At 39.9% G+C, this 25212-nt stretch overlaps 1 protein-coding gene across 9 annotated transcripts in view; it reads right to left on the reverse strand.

The window, feature by feature from the left end:
• Window positions 1-41: 41 nt before the first annotated feature.
• ARMC9 (armadillo repeat containing 9) overlaps window positions 42-25212 on the reverse strand; it is a 72189-nt gene continuing 47018 nt past the window's right edge. For 4 of the 9 annotated variants that reach the window (XM_064457505.1, XM_064457502.1, XM_064457504.1 and 1 more), the window contains 8 exons: window positions 24909-24967; window positions 18072-18176; window positions 17224-17339; window positions 12860-12984; window positions 9282-9414; window positions 8241-8306; window positions 4542-4714; window positions 42-1113 (listed from right to left, as the gene is read on the reverse strand). In XM_064457505.1, the coding sequence (XP_064313575.1) occupies window positions 1091-1113; window positions 4542-4714; window positions 8241-8306; window positions 9282-9414; window positions 12860-12984; window positions 17224-17339; window positions 18072-18176; window positions 24909-24967 (800 nt within the window). In that variant the 3' untranslated portion in view covers window positions 42-1090. Of the gene's footprint in view, window positions 1114-4541; window positions 4715-8240; window positions 8307-9281; window positions 9415-12859; window positions 12985-17012; window positions 17090-17219; window positions 17340-18071; window positions 18177-24908; window positions 24968-25212 lie in introns of those variants that run through there. The other 5 variants (XM_064457507.1, XM_064457508.1, XR_010373872.1 and 2 more) reach the window with 5 other exon arrangements.

Consider the following 25212-nt stretch of genomic DNA (forward strand, 5'->3'; position numbering starts at 1 on the left):
ACTTTTGAGAGAAAGAACCACAAACAACACTAGCTTCATAATTCACTGGCAGAACTAACTGCTGTTCTTTTATTTAGTGGAGGGCTTCCTGATATCTCTTGCCTAGCCAGCACTTCATATTCACTGAAGACCAGCACAAATTCCATAAAGACATAACCAGTCACTGCTCAGAAATGAAAAACATAAAAAAGCAACAAAGACCAAAGAAGATTGTCCACAGCCACGCATAAACAGAAAGTTGCTTCTGATCTGTTCACATTCTCATGGTTTCTTCTATGAATGAAGAAACAAAGTTCTTCATTCCAGTGGACAAAATGGATTATTTTTCCCACAAATGTTAAACAGTAGAATTAAGAAAAAAATGCAAGAAGAAGGAATAGGAATAATTGCTGCAGATAAAGCTGCTGATCAGATCCTCAGAGGTGAATGTGGATGCTGCCTTGGGCACTGGCACAGTGTTTTTAAACTGCCACAGGTCAAACAGAAGTTGATGAAATACTTTATCTCCAGTCTCTGGTGGCCAAACATAGATCTCACTCCCCACTGCTCCAGGCAGTGAGGCTCTGCACATATGGCCTACATTTTCCCTCCTAGTGCAGATCCTTTGAACACAGCTATCTCCCAACTCATTCACAAAGGCATAATTCTAAAAAAGCAAGTGGCAGGATAGTTCAGCAAGCAATATGTAAACAAGACAGTTGCTTGGTCAGACTCCTGTGCTGAGCCCTACATACTGTCTCCAAAGGTCGTCACTCTGACACAGAAGGCAGAGAGCAAGAGTTTCTTCTCAAACTGGCAACATCACTTTAGCATAAACTATTGGAGACATTGGTACTATACCCATCTCCCATACTAGTCCTGGGCTGCTGCTGAGACCTTGAATTGTAATAACAAGGCGCTTGTCTTAGCCAGCTTTAGAGACAATAGATGCATCCCATCAGATAATCCCTAAATCACTGTGCAAGAAGTACTCTGTGCAATGTCAATAACCTCACTCTCTTCTCAGTAGGTCGCCAGTAAAGATCATTACAGGAAGCTGGTTCTGTCCTTCAAAAATGTGACAGGTGATTCTCGAGGAAAGGAACTGTTCTCACTTCCTGTAGGACTGGCTGCCTGCAGAAAAGAAGCAAGAAAGGGTCTGTCAGCTGAAAGCAAGATTTTATTACAAGACAGGAGCTGCCCGAGGGCAACACTTGTTCAACCTGTACAGTGACACAAACACTGCAAAGAACATGCATAAAGGCACCTTAACCACTGATGTTGCAACTTAAAAATGCAGAATGTATTTATGGCAACCACTTGTCAGGGGACACTGAAAGAACCTGTGGAGAAGGAGGGAGTCACCAGGGCCCAGTTGCAATCCTGACAAAAATAATTCCTCATTCTTCTGGTAGAGATTTTTGTACTACTCTACCTCCACTGTGCCCCAGACAGAACTTGGTACCTTGAGCATGCCCATGTAGAAGAGCTTGGAACAGATGCAGAGTAAGGAACAGGACAGATTAAACCATTCAACCATGTCCATGTGGAGCACATATATGCAGCTGAAAAAGTCTAGATTTGGAGGTCCACCCTATGTGTTAGCCACGCTGCCAGCGATATCCCTGTACTAGCTAGGAAGTGGAATCCACAGAAAATCCCAAGCACGGCTGGTTTTTTTTTGAAGGAGCTTGGTTTTGCTTTGAGGTATAGCTTTAGAGCTCAGCTAACAGCAGCAGGCTACATCTCAGGCAGGAATCTGGCCCCAGGCCTGTCGCAGCACTAAGTACCTGCACTTCCTCTGCATTCCTCAGGCATTCCACACACTCCATGCTCCAAGAGGAGCAGTCCAGCTAGGTTTATGTAAATGTAACTTATTTCCAGAAAATACACCTATAATACATATCAAAAGAAAGCTAAAAATGTGTCTTTAAAATAACTGAGCACATCAAGTTAAATACAATCAGAAACTCATCTTTTTCTCAGCTATAAAGACTTGTATTTCTCCAGAAATACCAAGAAATCCACAACTAAAGACAGTGTTCCACTGGGACAGAGTCTCTTGTTATGTAAACACCTACATACTTATGCAGCAGGCAAATGGGAGGCAGCAACTGCTGAATCTATTGATTGCTGATATCGTGCATCTGATACCATTTTTGACTTACAGATAAGTCAGCTAGGAAATTAAAGGAACAGTAGCACAGAGCTCAACTAGGGAGACATTAGGGGCTCACCTGCTCCAGATGCCTCCCTGCACCTTTAAGTAACAGCTGGGAATTTAAATACCTTTGAGAACCTCAGGTTTGGACATAGGTGCTTAAAGCACTCTTTAGTCCTTTAAAAATCTGGTCCTTATCACCTTCCTCTCACTTTTTTCCAGCCATAAAAACAAACTATGTGAAAGGACCTGGAAGATGGACAATAGTGAATAGGTGCTCTGTGACAGCAGACAACAACGCAGGATAGGTATACACAAAGTGAGTGGAAGATGACTTGTTTGCAAAATAATTTCTTTGCTATGTTTAGCAGGAAGAAAGGGGTTAACATTCAGTTGCTGACATTAAGTCTGTTTCATGGCACATGTGGACAGATAGAAAACAACTACCTGGAACCACAATAGAAAACTCGGGGGAAATAATAAATGGAAACATAGTAAGATGTGATGCCCACAATACATTCAGATTTAGGATGCACAGACACAGCAGAGATAAGAGGAATATTGTAAGACAAATCATATCCAATAAAAGTTAAAAGAGCCCAAGAGACTGGACTTAGAAATTACATATACTGAATCAACAGAGAAACCCAAGTGATAGAACTCTCATCATGCTCTGCTTTAATGCAATTTCAATATAAAATACATCATACACTATGCCACTGGAAAAAGAACTTACTCCAGAGCCCTGTGAGAGCAACATATGTATGTCACATCTTTCATAGGACTCACGCATCCAGGAGTGTAAAGCTCTCCTGGAGGAACTAGAAAATGCAGAGGGGTTTTTGTGTGCACACACACACTATGTTTTTCCCTCTCAGCAGAGTTTCTCTTTTTCAATGGGCTAGCGCTTTTGTAAATGAACTGAAACAGGAACCAGGGACAGACTCTTGGGTGTTAACACCACATTTCGTCAGGGCAGAACAGTGCTCCTATCGCAGGAAACAGAAAGCACTGATATCAGAGGTAAAACACAGGGCATATGCAGCAAAGGTAAAGCTGAATGAGCTGGCAGTACTGCCTAAGCACAGGACTGTTCAAGCAAGTACTCTCTAGGTCAAAACCTCCCTTAACCACTAAGGACATTCCCTTCCATTGCCTCACCTGTACTTCCTGAATAAAACCACCCCATCATTCCGCACGTGCAACTGTGTGGAATGACAGTGAGTGAGCAACACAAGGCTTAGGGAGCTCTTTCCAGCTCTGTTGCTGATTTACTAGGTTATTTCAGGTCTCTTGGTTTCATCCAACCCAACTTGCTTTTATCCAGCCCAAAGCATTCTATGATCTTTCCTACCTGTAATGAGGAGCAAATGATATACACATACCTCAGATTTCTTGGGAAGGTTTACCATGAGTTACCATGTTTTTGTGAAGTGTTAAAGATAACAGTTACAGCTAAAGAACAGAGCTGATGTTACACTGTGATCAAATAACTGTCACTAAACTTCTTATGATACGTTTGGAATAAGAATACACAGCACTTAGCTCCTGCCATTTTCATTGATGATGGACCCAGAGGTGTATTTGAATTCAGCTAGTCCTACCCACACTCCAGGGGAAAAGCTTACTCGTTACTGAAGAATGCATCTTTCTTCCCCGCCCCCAAAAAAAACCCCACAGTTTACACACCATACCCATGTTTACTGTTGTGTGAGCATCTGAGATCAATATTTCCACTTTACTGGGCTTGCGTTGGCTGACTTAAAGCAAGTGTCCATCCTTTCCTTCTCTAACGTCAAGTCACGGCTCTCCTCTCTTCTGAGCCCACTGCAAACTAGTACTGCTTAAACCTCTTCAGGCAATGACACACCTGTACAGTTCTTAAATACAAACCTCCAGCAGAATGATGACTGCCACAAGCTGCACACCATGTTTGGCTGTCTGCTTACTAAGCTGCCCTGAGCCCAGCTTCTGAACTGCCTGACATCTGCTCTACATTCAGTTGGAGTGTAGACACACCCAGGGATCCAAATTCAAGAACATTAAACAAGTTACACAGTGGAGTGAACAAGTGTCTAAAGAAAAGGAAAAAGTCTAATGACATCTAGAAAAAGTAGAATCTGAGATTAGAAGCTTTCCCCAAAACTTTTGAGAATTTGTGCCACTTTTCTCCACCCAGATAAAAGAAAAAGCATGTCTCTTAACTGCTCACATGATAACCTGGAAATAGGAGCAATGCTCAACAGAATACAATAACACAGTTGTATATCCTGCAGGTGACAAGTGCAATGTCATACGGCACATTTGTAATGTACGACTTCGTTCCTAGAGAACTACTACAGCGATCCCTCCTTTCCTACCCCAAGGACTGACAAACAGAATGACAACTTTTTCCACTTACTCTGTCTGCTCCTTGTGGATGATCCTGAGGAGCTGGGACGGCTTGTTTGTTGGGGTCCAGACTGAGAGAACTGGGGGGCAATGGCTGGGATCTTTCCCTTTCTAGGGCTGGCACTCTGCACTTCAGGAGTGCGAGGGATCTTGGGTTTGCTGGTGAAGGCTGAGGGAAACTCGCTGTAGGAGGAGATGGAAAGGGTTATCAATGCATGGAGAAATACATATGCATAGTAAGTCTGCAACCAAGTGAAACCTGCAGTAAATGCTGTGACAGCATGATGGACTGCTTAAAATTCAGGGAGACTGCAAATGGAAAGGAACATGGCACCACAGTTACTGCCCTGGGGTACGTACTCGCCACACAGCCTCTAAACCTGGCATAATGGCCTGTCTACCCAACTCAAATCTGGTTCTTTGGACAACAGGATCGAACAGGTCCAGTTCAGTCCCCTGCAAACAAGTAATAGATCTTTAGCTTTTTTCCATTGTATTTATCACACACAGAGACTCAATCTGAGGTGCAAAAACCATATAGAAATGTTACAGCAAAGGAATACATCCTTTTAGGGCACAGACACTATTACTTCTCCCAGGTATAGGCCACAATCTCGGCAGACACAGGCAGGCTCCCTGGCTCCCAGCTGCAGTGAGATTTGTAGAACCCCCTGAAGGCTTTGTCAAAAGAGCAAAAAGCTATAATGGCACCTATGAAATAAATTCCCTAAGCACACAGGTTCCTTGCTTACACTGAGAACTTAAAACAGCTGCTGCTACTTCACAGTCTGCATGTGCTGCAAGAATACCATTCTTTAAAATTTGGTCCGTGACTGTGTGAGGATACACTGTCCTTCCCTGCCCTCAGCCTCCATGTATTCTTTCCCAGGTACAAAAATTGATACTACCAGGAAATAGCAAGTCTCTAAAATAATTCTGAATCTATATTCATGTTTGCTCTAGTGAATCAACCCGCTCTTAAAAGGACAAAAGGTTAAACTTTAGTAACAGCTACATGAAAAAGCTCATCATATTTAAAAGTAAATAAAAGCAGAGCCAAAGGCAGGAGACTGAAAAAGGTGCCATATAAAGACACGCTATTAAAATACAAAGTCCCCGTGTTATTAGCTCCATCAAAAGAACCCTTTGTGACCATCAGAAAGGGTGATTAGGAGGATTTTCGAGACATCTAATCTCCCCTGCTTCCCTGGGAATGCTGCTGAGTCAGAGCTGATTAGCCCTTCCATGCCCCTGCTCCACCTTGCAGGGAGATTTGAGCAAGTGTTTCTTTTGTATTTTAAATAGCATTAATTGTTTGTATTTTGCATATGTATATGCTAACTATTAAGGAAGGAGACATGCTAACTCTGAGTATCACAAATACTACACTTGCCTCATTTCAAAGGAGTAGGTGGCAGATGGCAGCAGAAATGTACTAGCAAAACAGAACCGAAACAGTAAGACTGGCTAGATAAAACCCCAAGCCATGGACCACAGACATATTTAAATATCTTTCTCCATAAAACAGTGTCATTGTTATTGCTTTTCTTTTGCCATTTTATTCACTTTGGTTCAAAAGCTGGGTGTTCAATTCACTAGGGCTCTTCATTATAACCTTCTGTGTACTTCGAGAGGCCAACATAGATAAAAAAGAAAGATCCAACAGCCTCACAACAGTTTGAGCCATAAATGAGATTTCCGCCCCCCCCTTATTCAGCAATAGATAACAAAACCCTGGATCTGTATCCCCGTACAATAAAAAAGCATTTTTATAGCCATCAGCAATCTTCACTGAGTTGCACTGCAGTAACCTAGGCAGCTAGACTATAAGCACCTTGGAGACAACACAAAGTATTGCAGCTGGAGAGTAATGCAACTCTCTTTGGTAAAGAGAGAGATATACAGTGGTCACACAGGATGGCTCACATCTTTGCAAACCCTTCAGGAAAGGATTGTATGAAATAAGCTGATAGCAAACACTGTAAAGTCAAAAAAACCCTGCTGTTATCCTGACAGCATACAGAGCAGATGTCAGTCTCCATGTGCCCAGGTGTCACAGAACCACCTCATCTTTGATTACATCAATAAATAGGCCAAGATCAACAGAAAATCCTCAGAATAACACAGAAAACTGCTATTTGGCATCCTTTAGGACTTGATGAGATGAAGAAAGCAGCGGCAAAATCTACTGTGGAAAAATGTTGCGTAGTATTTGGTAAAGCAGCCATTTACGACAAGGTGTGGTAATTTTGAAAGCAAGTACCTGAACAAAAAAACCCCAAACAACCAAACAAAACACCAAACCCACCCCAAGCTCACCCAAAAACCTACATTTGCATTGAAAAGAAAGAAAACTGTTTACCTGGAAAAATGGAAATAATTGTCTATAAAAAGTGCACAACAGACTGGCACTGGGATCAGAATAATCAACCAGGAGACATGACAGGACTTGAACATACAAAAATTAGTTAGACCACTTTCTCCAAGAGAAATATGCTTGGACTTTTGGCCTTTTTTACCAGATTATCAGAAAAGCAAGATGATTAAAGACCTAAGAAGGCCCTGCAGAGTTTAAGCTCTTTATTATGATGGTTTATTATGATGAGTATAGTCACAGTAAAAAAATAAGGGCTTTTTCAGCCAGCCACAACTGTGAATTTGAGTCTATTACTGATTTAGCCTTGATTAGCTAAAAAGCACAACAGATCCGTATTCTTACATGATCAAAATGCAGCAGGGAATAGCAATGCAGGGGCAGCTGCCAGTCTGACATGCATCAGCTAGAGAAATGATTTGTTTCTGTGGAAATAACACAACTGCAATAGACAAGTCCCTGCTAGGCCCTCATTCTTTTCTCGGACTGATTTAGCATAATTTCACTGTTCTCTGTGCAGTTAAATTCCCAATTTATACTGCTAAGAGGGGAAATAGCAGCGACCACTTCTTCACCACAACTCAGCCCTCCTTTTCTCATACATACCTCTTCTAGGAAGGTCTTGGTATTTGCCTAGTATGAAGGAGACATCTCTTACAGTGGTCAAAACTATGACCAAAGCAGTGATTTATTTGCTCTGTTTGTTTTGCAAACAAACTAAAGTATGCTTCCAATAATGACAGAATGAAAAGACAGGTCTAGCTATTGCAACACCAACATATTAACAAAAGACCCTTAACACAGGAAACCCTGTGCTCGCTTGGACTGTGAACAGCTACATTCCCATACCCGTAACTTGAGGCTGCATTTGTAAATACAAATTACTGTATGCATGCTAAGGAAGCACGAAATGAAAAGATATTATCTTTTTCTGCAAGATACTGCACCTGTGCCTTCAGTTAAAGATCCATCTATTACTGAGATTTAGACATACTTTTATGAAGAAAAATTGCGGATTACCGGGGACACATCTTTTTAATCATAGATTATGACTGTAGAAAAGCAAAGCCTCTTAGCAAGGTAGGGGGCAAGGTGCTGCCAGTTTGGCTTGCTTCTTGCAAGCCAAAGCCTGAAAAATAATCTCTCCATCACAAAGCAAGCAATTCGGCCATAAAATTCTCATGGTCTATTTGTATTTGTAGTATACGCTTAGCTACTGTTAGGACAGGCAATAGAAATAAAACCAGTAACGCTGGGATAGTGGTATGACTACTAAGCGTTTCAGCTCCTAAACAGTGATAATTTGTTGACAATACATAATTTCTCAAATCTCACCATGGAAACAGCACAACTTGGAGGAGGTGGGGGGTGGGACCAAACCCCAAAACCACACATAGGCATCTGTAGGCCAGAAAAAAACAAAGTTCTAAGCAGAGTCTCCAGTTTTCAGAAGTGCTAGAGCTTTAACTGACACAAATAACTAAGCACTTCTGAAAAATCAGATCCATAAAGAGTTGGTAAAACCTTTCCTTTAACACATCTCCACCCATTCTCTGTTTTATTTCTGGAACGACGTTGCATTTAAAATTTCTCTACAGTCACTGTTTAAAACTTGGCCCAATCAAATTAGCTATAGGAAAAAGCTGTTAATGTCTGAAGGACACATGCGGGCCCTGAAAGACTTCTGTAAACCTTGATCCAATTGCTCATGAATTCCTAGTTCTCATCCAAGGTATAACATCACAGTCCTACATACCACAAAGGCTTCACAGAGGGCTCAAGGTATGAACAGGAAAAGGAGAGCAAGATCTTTCATCTTCTTTTGACAGAAATTGTTTCAAGAGTTGAAACCTGTTGCTGAGAGAACTCATAATATCGCCTCCCTTGCTATACATGTCTAGTGGATACATCAGGGACTCTGGTCTGCAGTGCTAGCAACTCAGCATGTTTAAACACTCTTAATCCATTTAAATGCTTAATTTTTCTTCCTTCTGCAAATTTATTCCTGCCCTGTTCCCACAGTCCTACCTATTTCTTTACTAATAAATGATTTTCATGGGTTAGAGTTGAGTCATCTAAGGAAGTAATCAGGAAGTTTTATTTGCAGAAGACTGTGTTGTGTGTACATGTGAAGTTCATTAACAATGTCTTGCTTGAGATTTCTCCCATTCTGGACCAGATGCTTAGAAACTGAACAGCTGCCTCTGGCACAGCTAAGGGTATTTTGTTTGGCAAGCACCACCACAGCTGTCTCAGACCAGACTACATCATACATCAAATGACTTCACAGATTGTCTTTACAGCAGCATGGAATTAGCTGGTAAGTCCCCTCAGACTCCTCTTGCACTTTTAGATATTCCTCTGGAGAAATCATACCTATGTGACTGCCCATTTACTTTGTCCTGGATGAAGCCAGTAGATTGGGAAGATGAGATATTGTCATCAGCTGGGATGCTGCGGTCCATTCTGTGGCCTGATGAGAATACTTTCGATGACTTCATTTCAACTGCTATTTAAAAAAGAAACACAGTTCAGTGAGGAGTTGTCTCTTCACAATTTTACTAGGAATGCAGTCAAATCACAGTTCCTGCTGTACGAAGGAAGCCTTGAGATAATGGCAGGCTACTGAGTTAGCGTGGCAGAGTGCACTATGGCTCATCAGCTAAGCCAAGCCAACTGAAGCATACTTCAGCTCTTTGCATTCAGAAAGTAAAACATGCTTGGATCATTTTCAAAGCAGCTACACTTTGCATCTGCAATGGGCTAGGAGCATGCAGACCATCAGTTAACGTGTATCAGCTAACGACCGATATCTCATTAAAGCCGCAAGAATGCAGCCACTTGCAGTTGTCTGTACATATTCATAGTATCAGGCAGCCATTGCGGACAAAAACCAGTGGTTTACACCTCTGTCAGACCTCAGGTCTAGTACATTTGTTCAATAAACCTCACTTTCTGCCTTGCACTAATGGAGAAGGGAAGGACCGTCAGTTTGCTACCAAGATGTGCAAGTTCAATAAGAATTTAGGGATAATCCCTAGCTCCGTTCCACCCATGCTCAGGACAGATTGCTGTCCTGATTTGCTTTCACATGCTGATATGGATGCAGATCAGGTCACTTTCAGACAAGCATTTGGCTGCCCGGTGCATGTTCTGTCTGACGTTCAGTATAATAAGTGTAGTAAGATGACCAGGGTTCATCTTTAGTCCACAAGTTTTCTGCTCACAGCAGACAAAAAAGAAAAAAGAGCCAGAATTATCGATTCTTTACCAAAGTGATAAAAAGGGAGGATGGACTCAGACAAAATCAGACTGACTCAAGAGCAGCTGAATATATCCAGGCATAGAGGACATTAAGAACAGCACTCATTTTTAGAAAACAAAAGAGAATCAAGGTTTCTTGAGGCTACACTTAACTTCCTTGACATATGACCTTGATGATGCTAACAGTTCACATGAAGCTTTTATTCTGTTTTTTTTTTTTTTTTCGCTCTTGGTCTCTTACTATTCATTTCACGACTTGACTGCAGGAAACTGAATCCCAAAGTATTCATGTGATGCTGGAAAACACATATTCTGAAATGAGCAGGTTTCAGTACTAGTTCTGCATAATGACCATCAGACCAAGATCAGAACTCAATAAACTGCATATTTATTTCACCACAAAGATGTTTGTCAGGGCATGATGACAGTTTCTAGAGGCAGTACAATTATTTTTACACCTTTCTGTTATGTCCTGTTCCCTGCCATATCTTAGAAAGCACTAGAAAAGAAAGGGCTTATTTTCCACTGCCTTAAATTAAAGCCTTTCCAATTTAAAAATTACAAAACCCACAGCCTTTTGGAAAACAGGGAATGTCCAATGACCCAGTCAAATTATCGTTATACAGAATGAAAGTCCTGTCACTGACATGAACAACCAGGGGATCCAGCAGGGCAGTCTCTCTTTCATCTTCTCTTCTCCTACGCCTCATTTCTAAATCCCAAAAGGTAAGACAGACAAGCATGTATTTCACTGTCTACTTGCAAAAACCTAAAACAAACCTCCGGCAATCCTTCAAGTAGCTCAGTGTTGTTTTATAACCTGGATTAGTGCTAGGAAGAATTGTCTCTGTCACACACACAAATTATTTCTCTTTTTACATGTATAATGCATATAAGCTTGCAATATGCTACATATTCTGACCTCCAAGATTATTTTACAAGAAGATAGTATCATCTAGTTGTTTTACTAGTAACCACCAGCATATAATTTTGACTGGGAACAGCTAACTGTTTTAGACAGAGGCTACAAGCAAAGTTCTGACAATATGAAACATTAAAGTTGGCAGGAATTTCTCCAGCATGAAGGCTTTAAATCAATATTTGCCATAAAAAATGAACAACATTTACTTTGCTAACTTACTCAGGCTCCCTGTTTAAATGTCCCCATAAATCTCTATAAGCAAACCATCAGACAGCATCAGCAGCATAGAAAAAGTGGCAGAGGTGACTGAATGCATTTCACTGGCAAGATGCCATCAAAATGTGTTTCAGAAGGCATGCTGGGCTCCTGGTGGCCCCATAATGCCTTAGAAGTTGCATCCAATTAGACTTTAAGACAGCAAATAGGAACATCTTTCATACCTGCTTGGCTTAATTTCATTTACAAAGCATGAGTATGAAAACTCCTTTTTTTTTTTTTTTTCCTTCTATATAGCAAAATTGTCAAGTCAGTATGCTTTTAATCAGTTTACAGCCTCTGCTGTTCTGACTTGCTGCCCCTGGCCCACTAACCTCCCCAAGAATGGGCTCAGCTATACCCAAGGTGCTACTGCGCAAGGCGAGGCTTGAGGACAGGAGCTTTCATTCCTACACAACGGCGAGAATCCAAGTGCCCATCCTGAACACCGGCTTCATCTGCTTCAATCATACGGCTTTCATTCAGCATGTTATATTTATCAGCTCTAGGCATTACGCAAGCAAATTCCTGTCTGAAGACCTTGCTTACTTTTCTCAGAATCCTTTTCATTTCCTCTAGGAAATTTAAGAAAAATAGGAGAGAGAGTAAAAAGTATGCTATTCCTTTACTGCTTCAAAGCATATTTTTCAGCAAAGTAAAGGCATGCTTTGACTGAACTTTTTAACAATTCTGTACTGGATATGCTGCAAGTTCCTTTATCTAAGACTGCACCACATTTTGCCTTAAAACCCTAATTGGAAACGTTAATGAATCCCTGCAAGAAGTTTGAAACTCCCACATCAGAAGTTCAGAAATAAAGTATTTCAGAAGCCCATAACCTTTTAAATTGCATCACATGTTTCTGAGCTCTCAGGTCCAGCTGAGTTAGCGTTAATTTCAGTTTAAGTTGAAAGGACAGAATCTTTAGCAGCATCACCCACAATGTAGCTATACAGCACAGGCCTTCCCATCCTCCACAACCTTTTATGGTTTGAATGTAGTTGCAAATCTAAGCAGATAACTGCAGCTGCCTTCAACTTTAATACAGAGGTCTAGCCAACAGACCCTGCAGGTGCCAGCAGACAGTGATTCATTTAGACCCAAACAAGGGTATGTTTGATCAAGTAAGGGGCTTTGCCTGTTGGGAAGTGCACTGTCTCTGGGCTGCAGCTCTTCCCTAGGCAGAGGACATCACGGAGTGAAATACAGTGTATGTTGCACATTTGAAGCCCTGGGTATGATTTTTGGCCCTTCCACAGGAAGCAAGATGGAGTGAGGCAAGTGAGACCATTGGTCTCTGCTGACCACACATTACCTTCTGTAGCCACTCATTCAGCTCAAGCCAAGATCTAGCTGTGTGCCCCAACATCTTGCAGACTGCCCCAGGGTCTACAAATGGAGGGCCAGTTCCAAGGCTACATTTAAAAAGAGATCTACATCGCATAAGCTAGGCCCCAAATGCCTGCCCCAAAGACAGCAACCGTTAACAACAGCATTCACAGAATATCCTTACATGAAGGGGAAATGCAGAGGTCAGAAATGCCGGACCTGCTGCCACCATAAATGGGAGGATGACCACTCGGCAGAGACTGCAGCTTCTCATCCCTATCAGGACAAGAACTGGTATCGTTCTCTGGCCTGGAGGAGAAAGGAGAATGCAGGGTGATGAATGCTTTCAGTATAAAAAGTTGCATGAGAGTAAATCCTAATTTCTTCAAATTGCCTGTAATGACATAGAAGATATTGAAATTATTTTATATTTCATATTGCAAACTACTGCTAATGTAATAATTTAATTGCATAATTGTAGCTCCCCCAAACCAGCTGATGTTAGACATATTTGAAAGTAACATTTTCTCCTACTGCAATAAAAGAGCCAAGGAAAGGAAACCAGTCTAAAGACCCAAAATACTGGCAGGACAATTAAAGAAAAAGGCTGCAGAAGTGGGCCTGAGAGGTCTTCAATATTTAGCTTTTTCGATGATTTAAGATTTGCTCCTGAATATTACAAAGATTTTACTTTACAGAGCAATATGCAATATAGACTTAAAACAAAGTAGATAAGAAGTAGAACTGTTGATCTCCCAAGTAAAGTGGATCAATGACAAACTGAAGAGAAACTGAAGTAGCTGAAGGACAGGACCAGGACAAGATTGCTTAGCAATAAGCAATAAAACACAGCAGAAGCAAGAGGGGTGTAAAATTGTGTGGAAAGAAGTTGGCAGACAGAGAAAGTTTCCCTGCCCAATATCAGGTTAAGGTAACTAAAATATATTTCTAGTTAGAAAGGGTGCAGTCCAAGGAAGCAGTTAATGATTTTGCAGCTAAATCAGTTTCTAAGGAAACAGCTAGCAGAATATTAAGTAGTTCAGCCCCCCTTGAATGATCTCAGCCAGTGAGTCCTTAAAGAGGAGGAAAAAAAATAAATAACCCCACCCCTCCCCACAAAAAAGCAGCTGTTCAGTATTTCTTGGTTCCCTCAGCTCCATACAGCAAGAGCTTGTCCATATATATATATGACAATTCACCTGAAGTAACTAGAACTTCGTCTGCACTGGGAAGTCATAATAAAATTAACATGGAATAGCTGCTACATGTGCAGTGCAGCGGCTATTCTGCATTAATTTTCTGTGTGAATACTTCTATTCAGCACTAGAAAGCTGCGCCCCACCCCCTCCTTCTGGAGGTACGAATCAACAACTCAAAGAGATACATTATAGTATCTCTGTCCACTGCTTCCTCTTTCATGGTGTTTTTAAAATGAAATGTTACATTGAGTCTCACATGAAGAACCTCAAACAAGTAATATACACTTCAATTCTGAATGCAAGCATTTACACAAATTTTTAATGTAGTTTAACTACTCTGCTGAATCCAAAACTTCAGATAATTCAGATCAGCTGTCCTGGACCGTGCCCCGGGTTGACAAGCTGCGTATGAGGCTAAAAAGTCTGACATTTTTCATGCTGTTTCATCTGACACGAAAACAACCCACTTAAGTTATTTAAAATATTAAATACATCCAGTTCAGGTATTGCTTTCAAATTAAGGCAGCTAAGTCTTGGTCACTTTTATTGTCTTCCTCTTGCAAGGCTTCCTATAGATTATTTCCTCATTTTAGTAAATGAATCTGTACTAAAATTAGAACAGCAGAAAAACCATCAAAGTTTTTCCTTTCCTGTTGTAAAATCTAGTTCAAGAATGCCTTAATCTATTTATTGCAGTTTTCTTGCACACAAATTAGGTAGATATAAAATACAAACTTCTCATTCAGGGTGGTATCTCATGCTTTCTACTTAGAAGATGGGAGCACCCAACACTGACATTATTTCTACCATTTGGCCAGAGCAGGAGGGAAATTAATTTTCATATATCTTTACCATATTAGATTTCTGCTGTTTACATTTTTCCTCCCTAGTTTGTACAGTGAGGCAATCTGTAACGGCTGCTTCACACCATCGAACTGACACTTAGACCCAAAGCTACCAGGACCAGTATGGTAGAAAGGTGTTTTTAATTTGTAACCAGGAGTGACCTGACGCCGTCTTGTGGAGGCATAAGCTGCACAGCTGTTCATAAGGAGATTCAAGTTTTGACAAAATATGGGACCAGCGTTGCTCTGGTATCCCAGGATACTGTTAAGTACACATACTGCCTGGGTACATGGTGTTAGAGGCAGGCATGCAATCACTTCTAGAGATTATTCCTGATGCATAAATTGCAGTGCGCTACATGGCACCAGGAAATAAAAGCCACTCCCACATGTTTGCCATCATTTTTCCACCTTCCCATAGGAAAACCACTTCATTTTCACAAGCTTGTTTCTCTCTCCGCTTATAAAGCAGGAATGTAATGCTTAGACACTCCAGTGGTAACTAAGATTTATTCCTGAAAAATACTTTCTAAACAGGCTGTAAGGCTACCCTAACAGCTGATTCCACAGGTCTCCTCAGCCCACCATGGGCAAAATACTGTGGAGGGAAAGTGGGACCTTGAACTCAGTAACACTGACTCCACAGTAAAGTGGCACTGTATATTTAGTCATGTATTAGCCAGTTTAGATTTTTGAGGCCTGCAGTTCTTTTGGTGGACTGCAGGAAAAGTATTAGATAATCACTATGCTACTAATATGAGCTATTTGATAATGATAAATGAGCTAAAACAACTAATTAATTAGTTGCTGTTTTCTTCTTACACACAAACACACACACATTTAATATATAGGGAGAGGGCTTCCAAAAGCTGTGGACATTATGATGGAGCAAGAGTTGACCACTATGAGAAGGGACACAAAGTAAGAACTCCATATCCACATTCAGGCTATACCAGGCAGAAGAATTAGGTGCCATGCTCAGACAGATGCCATATTTTCCAGGCTAGTACTCAGAAGAAAAATCAGGACTGTGCAAGACAAATTCTGCCCTGAGATAGCCAAAGGTTCTTTTTCTGCTTTGGAAGGGTGTGCTTCATTCATCTGACTTTTTTTTTTTTAAAAAAAGAAACGTCTTCCAGGGCTTTTTCCATGCCCAGATCTAGTATGTTACACTTATCTATTCTAAGACCCTATAACCAATATAATCCCATATGAATGGTGCAGCTGCCAAAAAGACATAATGGATGACTCAGGAGGGTTCCCAGTCACATCACCTGCTTGTATGAATGCTAATGCCAGCACAAGACAGTGCGGGGGAATAAACGTGGGCAAGATATAGCTGTGACCACCCCTAATCAAAACAGTAGACTTCGATCAGATTCAACTACACCTGTGTAACTACAGCCTAAATCAGTCCTCACTGTTTTCTGCATGGATCTTCCACACTATAATGGGAAAGAAATGTATTTTAAGAAATAGCAAATATGAACATGAAAGCAAAGAGTGGCGGGGGGCTGACACAGGGCAGTCTTCAGACTTCGGAACTGATATATTCTTCTAAGAACTACCTCTATATTCTAACTTCATTACACTTGTATTTCAGGTTACCCATTCATTTTAACGTACTTAGCTATACCAATACTGTGACTTTTGAGTACTATTATCTATAGTTTGTTAGAGTGATTCATAGTCTCTCAGCTTAAGTATCTGCAGAAAAGAAAACATTAATGCCTCATGATAAACTGCTGCCTGTATTGTAACTACCTGGATTTGATCAATTCCAAAACTCTATGCAACTAAAAGTAAAAAATAATTTAAATTTGAGATCTCATTGGTGTTTTACTTCTTCAGTCAGGACAGCGAAAAGAAGTCTTATCTCAGAAATGAAAAGATTAAGATATACTTGCTCTAACAGAAGACAGAGCATATTCAAGAAGTCCTACACTGTAAGATTTCTTCATTCCATTTACAGTGCAGCTTTCTACCTCTGACCCTAATCAAGAACAAGGTATCACAGACCTTCCTGCTGGAAAACTTATTTCTTCCAAAGCATGAAATCCAATGTAACAAGATTTTTGTCTTTCTCATTTTCTTTTTGATCTGTGCTCTTATGGGTGGCCAGCAAATCTCCCCAGAGCAATACACTTTATTGCTTACAAAGTGGAAGATCCCAGGCATTTATACACTCCATTCAACTTACCAATAGAATATATTATGAAAAGATGAAAGGACTATGAACACATAGCATATAACGCAAATTTAAATCAAGCTGATCAGTAAACATTTACTCAACTATTCCAAGTACGTGACTTCAGCCAGTGGACCTTTTTCTGTCTCCAATATTCCTCTCCTTCCTTTTTATGAAATTACCTTTAAGGAATGACAATGGCAGTGCACTTTCAGGTAGGGAAGGTTTATTTATCAGGCATTGTTGCAAGTTTTTTGTTGTTTTGCTTTTTAAAAAAAAACTTAAATCCAATTTCGTCTCATTTGTTTGGACTTACATTAGGTACATAGTTCTGTGATAACCTGGTGTCACAGGTCTCTGGAGAGGCTCATCTATACTCTGATGGACACCAGGAAACAGCTTCTTCTTGGTTTTTGGAGTATGAGTCATTATCTAATACACAAGAAATAAAGAAATGGAAAAAAAAAAAAAAGAGAATGCAGAGGAAAGACAGGTAACTAGAGCCATAGAGAAAATTCTATAGAAACATTGCATAAGAAACTAAGTTGCATTCTGGTGTCATTAGATAAAACTGCCTGGAATCACTGTAGGCTGTTCCATGACATCTTATCTCAGGCCACGTTTCCATCATCACCATTGGTAGGCCTATGAATTCTGGGATCCAGAAGGCATACAGTTGCATTTAACTCAAATTAGTCACAGCACACTAAATGGCATTCATGTAAACTTTACGCTTTTTTACTTAATGGCTTTCTGCTGCTTGAGGTGAGACATACAATACGTGATCTGGCATAATGCCTGCAGGAGCAGTTAACTTTTCAGCTTTTTTTTTTTTCCAGAATAATTTCAGACCAGCAGAGTGTTCCAGTATTAACTTGCTCAACACCTTGCTTTGTGTGCCCACAGAGTCACTGATGTAGCACTAGAATCCTAAGGCTGCTTTTAGCTCATTATTAAGACACAGCCTGACCACCTTTCTCAAACTTATTCCACTTCTTCTGAAAAGCAGCTAGTAAAACAGACTGTGAAAGGCGTGGACTGCTATGCCAGTAGAACCTGGCTCTTCAAGCACATTGAAGATTTTAGAAAGTGATGAAACTACTGAAACGAAACACTTAATCTAGCAAACTAATTTATTTCAAGATCCTAATGAATGGCACTCACTCCCAAGTACTCAGTTGTTAGCAGCTTCTCTCCTGCAAGCTCTCCCAGCTGAGGTTGCAAAACCTCATCTTTGTCCAGATCAGCCTCCATGATGTCATGGTCCTCCTGCAACAGCAACACGCATGTCATTTGAGCCCAGATTCCAAGAAGTTTTCATTTCAAATTTAGTGCTCACTTCAGTGGTCACTTGGATGATATGTACTGTCAAGGTACATGTGCAGTACTAACAGTTTAAGTGGTAACATACATGCATTTTCCACCAAAAAGGCAGACACCTAATGACAAGCTCACTTAAATTTTTGATATAACCAGAAACTAAAGAATCTTAAGAAAAAAAACCCCACCTTTTTTTCCACAAATGCTATGCCAAAAATTACAGCATGCATTTCAAAAGCAATTCTTCAAATTTCCAGCCCCAAATAATTATTCCTTGCTTGACCTAATAAAGGCTCAGTAAAAATCTCAGTCATTAGTATCTTTGCAGAACAGCACATGCTAGTCTGAAGAGATGTAATGCTCTGCTCTTAACAAGCAGCTAGTATGAAGTTTAGAGTTTTAGTTTTTGCAGATCTGCCCAACTCAATCTAGTCATACAGTATAGACCAAGAAAAGCCAACCTGAAGGCATTTCTCAGGCACACTGGAGGCTGAGAAAATGCTACCCTTGTTTTAAGAAAAAACAAAACTCAAACTTAAGGTAAGTCAATTCAAAAAAAGAGAAAAGCACAAGACAGTTATCATTCAAGCAGAGAAGATGGTAGGAAGCTTGACAGAAAACTTGTCTGGATGTTGTTACATATCAGTATCATCTGACAGTAATAAAAGCGTAAATTTAAGTCAGACTATAACAACTAGCAGTAAAAAAAGAAATGTAAGAGCACCTTAAAACAATTCATAGACTTTCCTGAACATAATGCTAGCATTCCATGAGACTGAAATGCCCATATGCATATTCAGCACTTTGGGGTATGTCCTTCTACCCTGACAAAAACACTGAAGTAATTATTGCTGTTATTCCCCAAGGAGGGAAAAAGAACCCAAAGCATTTTATTACTAATTTTCAAGGAAGAAAGGCATGATTTTTAATCACTTAAGAAAAAAAAAAACCCTTATTGCTGGGCATTCATAATCCCTCCTCAAGCAGTGGCTCCTGAAAGGTGAGACCACAGGTGTCTGACAGCAGCTGTTTCAGAACAATGTGAAGCAGCAGCAACAGCAGCTACCCAGGTTTGCTATGAAGCTTTAAAGCTGATAATAAGAGGCTGGTTAAAAATTATTGGAATCAGTACTTTAAGATACAAATATCATACAAGAAGGCAACAATCCTCTGTTGACTTTATTCCACAAAACCCAAATATAATCAACTTCTCAAGTGAAAAGTACCAAGAATTCACTTTCCTGTGCCTATTTCTAGTGTAACTATAGGTGACTCATCTTTCATGGAAGTTCTGCAGCTTCTGCAGATCTGCAAGCCAGGAAATTTTAAAGTCTGAGGGACTCCTCCAGCAAACCAAAAGCAGAAATACAAGAACAAGGTAGTATTTTTTACTTGTGTTTTGCTACTGAAAAGAATTCTCTTCTGTGCTACACAAGATACCCTAAGTAAGACTTACCCTAGATGAAGAAAACGTGCTTTCCTTTTGAAACAGATTGTGACAGTAAATGTAAATGACTGTCAGAAAAGTAAACTAATCATTCTACTGAAGTACATTGTAATAGTAATGTCGAGAGCCTGGCATAAACTCTACTAAAAACAATGGCCACCAAACTTCAATGAGCCCCAGAGCACAAAGAAAATGAAAAGCAGTTTTGTTTTAGTGAGATTTAGACTCAAATAGTTTTAAATAGCTAAAGTAAAAAAAACCCTCTGCCACAAGGATTAGCCAATAATACGATGCTTGGACAGTGCTCTACAAAAACAGCATGAGGGAAAAAAACACTGGAAGTGTGAACGGGGAAGGTATTTCCTACAGTGGAAATGGCTGACTGATTCCAGTCTTTGTCTGGTGCAAAATAATGAGACTACCATCACTCAGACCAAATAGGTGTTGGCTTCCCCAGAGTGCTACAGGCTTGCCTTTTTTCAAGTACAATGACCTCTGTACTAAATGGCTTAAAAATCCATATTTTTGTTTTGATTTAGTTATTCTCATTGCTCATGACCTCCTCATTCAACAGGCATCAAGCAGAGATAAAAAGTACTGGCACAAAGGGGTCAATTCTGTAGCCCACAGCACCATCCAGTTCTACTTTGAAATATCCTGCCTAGTCTTCCACTGCGGCTCTGAAAGGGTGCAAGCCTCTCACAGGTCCCATGTCATATCCGAAAGCCTTGTGCAGGTGCTTCCGATGCACATTTTAGATGCCTGTGTGTGAACAACCAAAGCAGTTACAGAAATACTGCCAATAATCCACACAATGTTCTAAGGTTTAGAGTAAAAATTTTCCATAATGTATTTGTTCATGCATATATTTAATAGACAAACCTAGTTGTTCTGTATGTGCCTTGAAGATATCAGATTGTCAACCCTCTTTATCCTCCTAAAGATATATTTGCTAGATGCTCAGCCACAAGAGATAAGGCTGTGTAGAACCTCAGGAAGATGTTCAATCTGCCTCTATCTCCAAGGCAAGATAAGTTACAATCAGCTCTTAATTACCTGGGAAGCTGGGTAGGTGTGAAAAATAACACATATAAACACTTGTAGACTAGGTAATAATCATCTGTACCAACCGAAACAAAAAAAAACCCATGCTGCAAACTCTATACTGTACTATATTGTACTTTGAAAAAAAAATTTTAAAGTTGCAAAAATAAGCTTTATAAATAGTCTGGTTAATTTTTTTTTATATGGTATGTTAATGCAGCATCAAGAGCTAACACTTTTAGGATGGCTTATAAAAGACTGCCTCCACTGTGCCTGGGTAGAGTGTTACTCATTACAGTCAGAACATCACCCTGCTCTTTCATCTAGCTCTCTACATCCATGATGTATTTTAACTTCTCACAGATCACTTCGGGTTCCCCAGGTTCCACCTCTTCCAATATTCTGGTTGACACGTTTTGTCAGATAGATAATGCTGGTTTCTGGGAAGTACCTCTCCCTGCCACCCTGCTCCCTGATGTTATTTAACATACCAGGTAACTGAACCCGAACGTGCCCCTCCTCTGCCTCCTTGTACAGAAAAAGATCTTTGACAGACGTGCCATCATTCCACTGCTGAAATAACACAATCGGTGCCCTGTTCACCTTTACTCACAGGCTGCAGCAGACATTGGCAGCAACACCCTTTAATGTAATGGCTTGAAGTCCTGCGATTAGGTCTGTGATTAAGCTCTCTTTCTTTTGATGCACTCTCTAGCTGAAGCGTACTTTCACACTGCAGTTTACTGATTTTATTGCCAGGTGCTGAGTGATGGGAAATCAGAGGGTGTCTGATAAATTGCCACTATACAGTTATCTAAGGTAGCTCAAGTTTGTAACTAAACTTTTGAGTAAGAGCTATGATATCACATATTCACTTTTACAAGTAGCTTTTAAAGATGGTCCAAGTCAAATAAAAAGCAAATACAAAGACCAAATACTGAAGACAGATTAAGAAGTATTTAACAGAACAGTCGAGGGAATATTAAGCACCAGAAAATATGCGCTGTGACTGTGGGTGTCAACACAGCCCAGATGGCTAACAATGAAGGTGGGTATGTACTCCAGAAGCCAGTGCATGCTGAGCTCTACACCAGTTAAATTTAAAGCTCAGCAGACAAACCTGAAAGCCACTTTATTTCTGAAAAACAGTATACACATAGCCATTTTTAATTCAGTTTATATGCTCCAATGTCACACATTACAGAATCTTAAATTTCTGAGTGTATGATGCCCTTAGAAATTCCAGAATTATCTTCCAACAGGCTAAACCACATCTTGGCGGCAGTGTTTAGGAGAAAGTAGTCATTACCACAAGATCTGCTCAAAGCCAAGACAGAATTCAACAACCCTAAATTAAACACAGATAAAAGCAAAAAACCATGAAAGGTAATAGTAACAGCATGGGGAACCTTTGCCTGCTCTTGGAAACAATAAAAGCTGGGGCAAAACCTGCAAACTAAGCCTGCATAAAATAATATTTTTGTTGTTTTTAAGTTGTGAGGGTATAAATATTGATATTAAGTGGATCAGCAACAAATTATAATATCGGTAAGCAGTTTGAATGCATTCCATTAAATTCTCAATTTATGGACATATTCCGAAATACATTCAGTCTGTAGTAGTTTTTAAAAGTTATGTAAAGGCAAGGCTTCTGATAAACTTTTCCAAAACTTTCTGTTGCCAGATCACAACATCAGATGTTATCACAGAACCCCATCAAAGAACAATAACTCACAGCATTTCCAAAATACAAAAGGGCTCCAAGCACTGAGGCAGTAAGTCAACAAATGTTTGCTTATTTAACAAAGTAACAACATTATGCATTTTGTGTAGCACTTTGCTGCCATGCTGTTTGTATACTCTATTTTCCAGACTAAGGGACTAAGAAATGAGGCCTCCTTGTAGCAAAATAGAATTGTAGGTCCCAGCAGCAGTGAGAATGTAGAAAATGCTGCAACTGTTACACTAGAAACAGTTTTAAAATTGGCTTAATGAGACTTTTTAATACAATGGCAAAGCTAATGAAAAACTAGAATCAGACACTTCTCTGTTTCAAAAGCCTAGAGTTATTTTTGAATCAAATAATAAGAAGTGACAGAAGCCCATTTTAATCACATGATGGTTCAGTGGTAAAAATGCATTTCAAAGTGATTTGACATAGAGCCTTGGCTGGGATTGTAAGCAGCACCAACCCCTGTAGGGGGTATGACTGACGAGGAGAATTCACCTTCCTTTCATTCCCAAGAGCAGGTAAAGTAATGAAAGTGTTGAACACTTCATGGAATCCAGTGCCACACCTTTCATGAAGGAGTTCCTTATCTCTGTGCTTTCCCTGCAGAACACAGTATCCTTCAAAAAAGTTTACTAGAATTCAAGGGATAGAGTGCTATTACCACCTTGGATTCTCACTATACACCTAAGATGCTCAAAGCTTCGGAATGCCAGTTACTGTTAAGCAGCATATTAAACAAAGGGAAGTTATAATGATTAATCCCCAGAAAGCCGATCTTGCACATCAAGCATTGATTTTGGGAGGGCAGAGTGGAAAGATTACTGAAAACTCACTTCAGGACTGCAGAAGGTGAAACAATTATAGTAATCTAATTCTGTTAGGGAAAAAACCGGTCTACTGTACCCCATTAGAACAACTTCCTTGTAGCTCTAAACTTAGAATTTCTACATAGCTCTAAGTTTAGGCAAAGTCGCAAGGGTAATTTGTTCACATGTTTACCACCTATTGTGTCACAACACAGAAACTAGCTAAATAATGCAACCAGTGCAGAACTTCCCTGGATGCTGCCAAGCAAAGGCTGGATCCTGCAAGGTGCTGCACCTCATGGTAGCTGAGAGCACACCACACCTTTTACAAGTGGGGTACTTATATTTTTCTCTGCTTTCAAAACATAAAAGGCTCAATATGTACTTGAAAATGCACTCAGTCGCACTGCAGTAACAAAGATAGTTTTACATCATAGCATGGTTGTCACCGTTCACTAGCATTTGCATTAATGTGCAACAAGCTAGGAGAACATGGACACGACTGACTTGGTAAGTTTTATGTGTTTTATTCTTTGTTGGTTTACGACAAAAAACTTATTTTTGTCTAAAAATTTGGTTTTCAGTAAATACTACCTCCATTAATGTTTCTAAAACAGTTTTGCAGAGATCACTAACTCTCAATGTCACTAACCTCTTCAGGGCAGATACGTGATATAAACATATGTGCACATATACATCCATGTAAATATGTTCAAACATTATTATTCCACGGACACCTACCATAGCTGTTCTTTTAAATTTCTCATGCAAGACTTTTCAATAAAAGTGCTATGTGGTGACTTCTTTCAGATAAAGCTCCCATGTAACTGCCTACACAGTATATTTTCAAACCCACCCTGTGCACTTACGGCAATATAGCAATGGCACTATCACCAGCAAAGACTGGGTTTAACACTTCCCTTGCATCATCTACACCTTGCTTTTCTTGTTAATTTAGATGAACCAATATGCTGTGTTGTCTACACCGGGGATCCCATTATACTATACAGACAGCTGCTTAAAAAATGTTGAAGCATTAGTATAAAATGCATTTATTAGCAGAGCTAGAAATACACAGCTAACCAGTTTATATTTACTATGATATAATTTCTCATGCTAACTTTTTTTTTCTCTCTCTTTTTATGGGACTTATTAATTTGTAATTACTGTTTTCCTTCATTACATACAGTTTATTAAATGTATTTTAAAGTTTCTAAACAGCAAAAGAGGAAGTCACACCCTGAACAGATCGTGATACCTTAAGAAAAAGTAACAACCTGTTCATAAACTAATCTGGCAATATACTGGTTCATTTGCTTCCTTTAACTGCTGAACTGGGTCTGCTTGAAAACAAGATTTCTACAGCTACAGTAACTCCTCACCTCTCTACTTATTTCTAGCTACAATCCTTTATCTATCACAGAGGTACTGACTTGCCAAAATAAAAGAGTAGGACTTCAAATTAAGGTAAGGTAATGGAAACAGATCTAATTTTCTTGTTACACCCTGGTGATCAAGTAAAAGTAAAAAAAAACCCAAACCAACCAAAAAAAACACCCCAAACCACCAAAGTCTGGCTTAGTGACACAAATATTTTCTGTCTAGAAGGTTAAGGATTCTTCTAAAAGGAGCCTGAAGGCTTTCAAACTTACTTCCTCATCCTCCTCTTCCTCTTCATCGTCAGACACAATACTATCATTTAATGGCTCTTCTAGAAAGAAGCAAAACAAAATGGTGTAAGACTACCTGTGCAACTTAACAGAATCTCTAGTTATTGCTCCTCTTTTACAACAGTATGATTTAGCTTGCTTCTCACACTGACATCCCATTCTTTTCAGGATGGACATCCTGACATGGGTGACATCCACCCCATGTCTACCCCGTGCCCACCACATGAGTGAGGACAGCTCTTGGAATTATTTTCTCCTATCAAACATTCTAGAAATAACTGAAATA

The sequence above is a fragment of the Phalacrocorax carbo genome, chromosome 7 (genome assembly GCF_963921805.1).
Source record: "Phalacrocorax carbo chromosome 7, bPhaCar2.1, whole genome shotgun sequence".
Taxonomy (NCBI): Eukaryota; Metazoa; Chordata; class Aves; order Suliformes; family Phalacrocoracidae; genus Phalacrocorax; species Phalacrocorax carbo.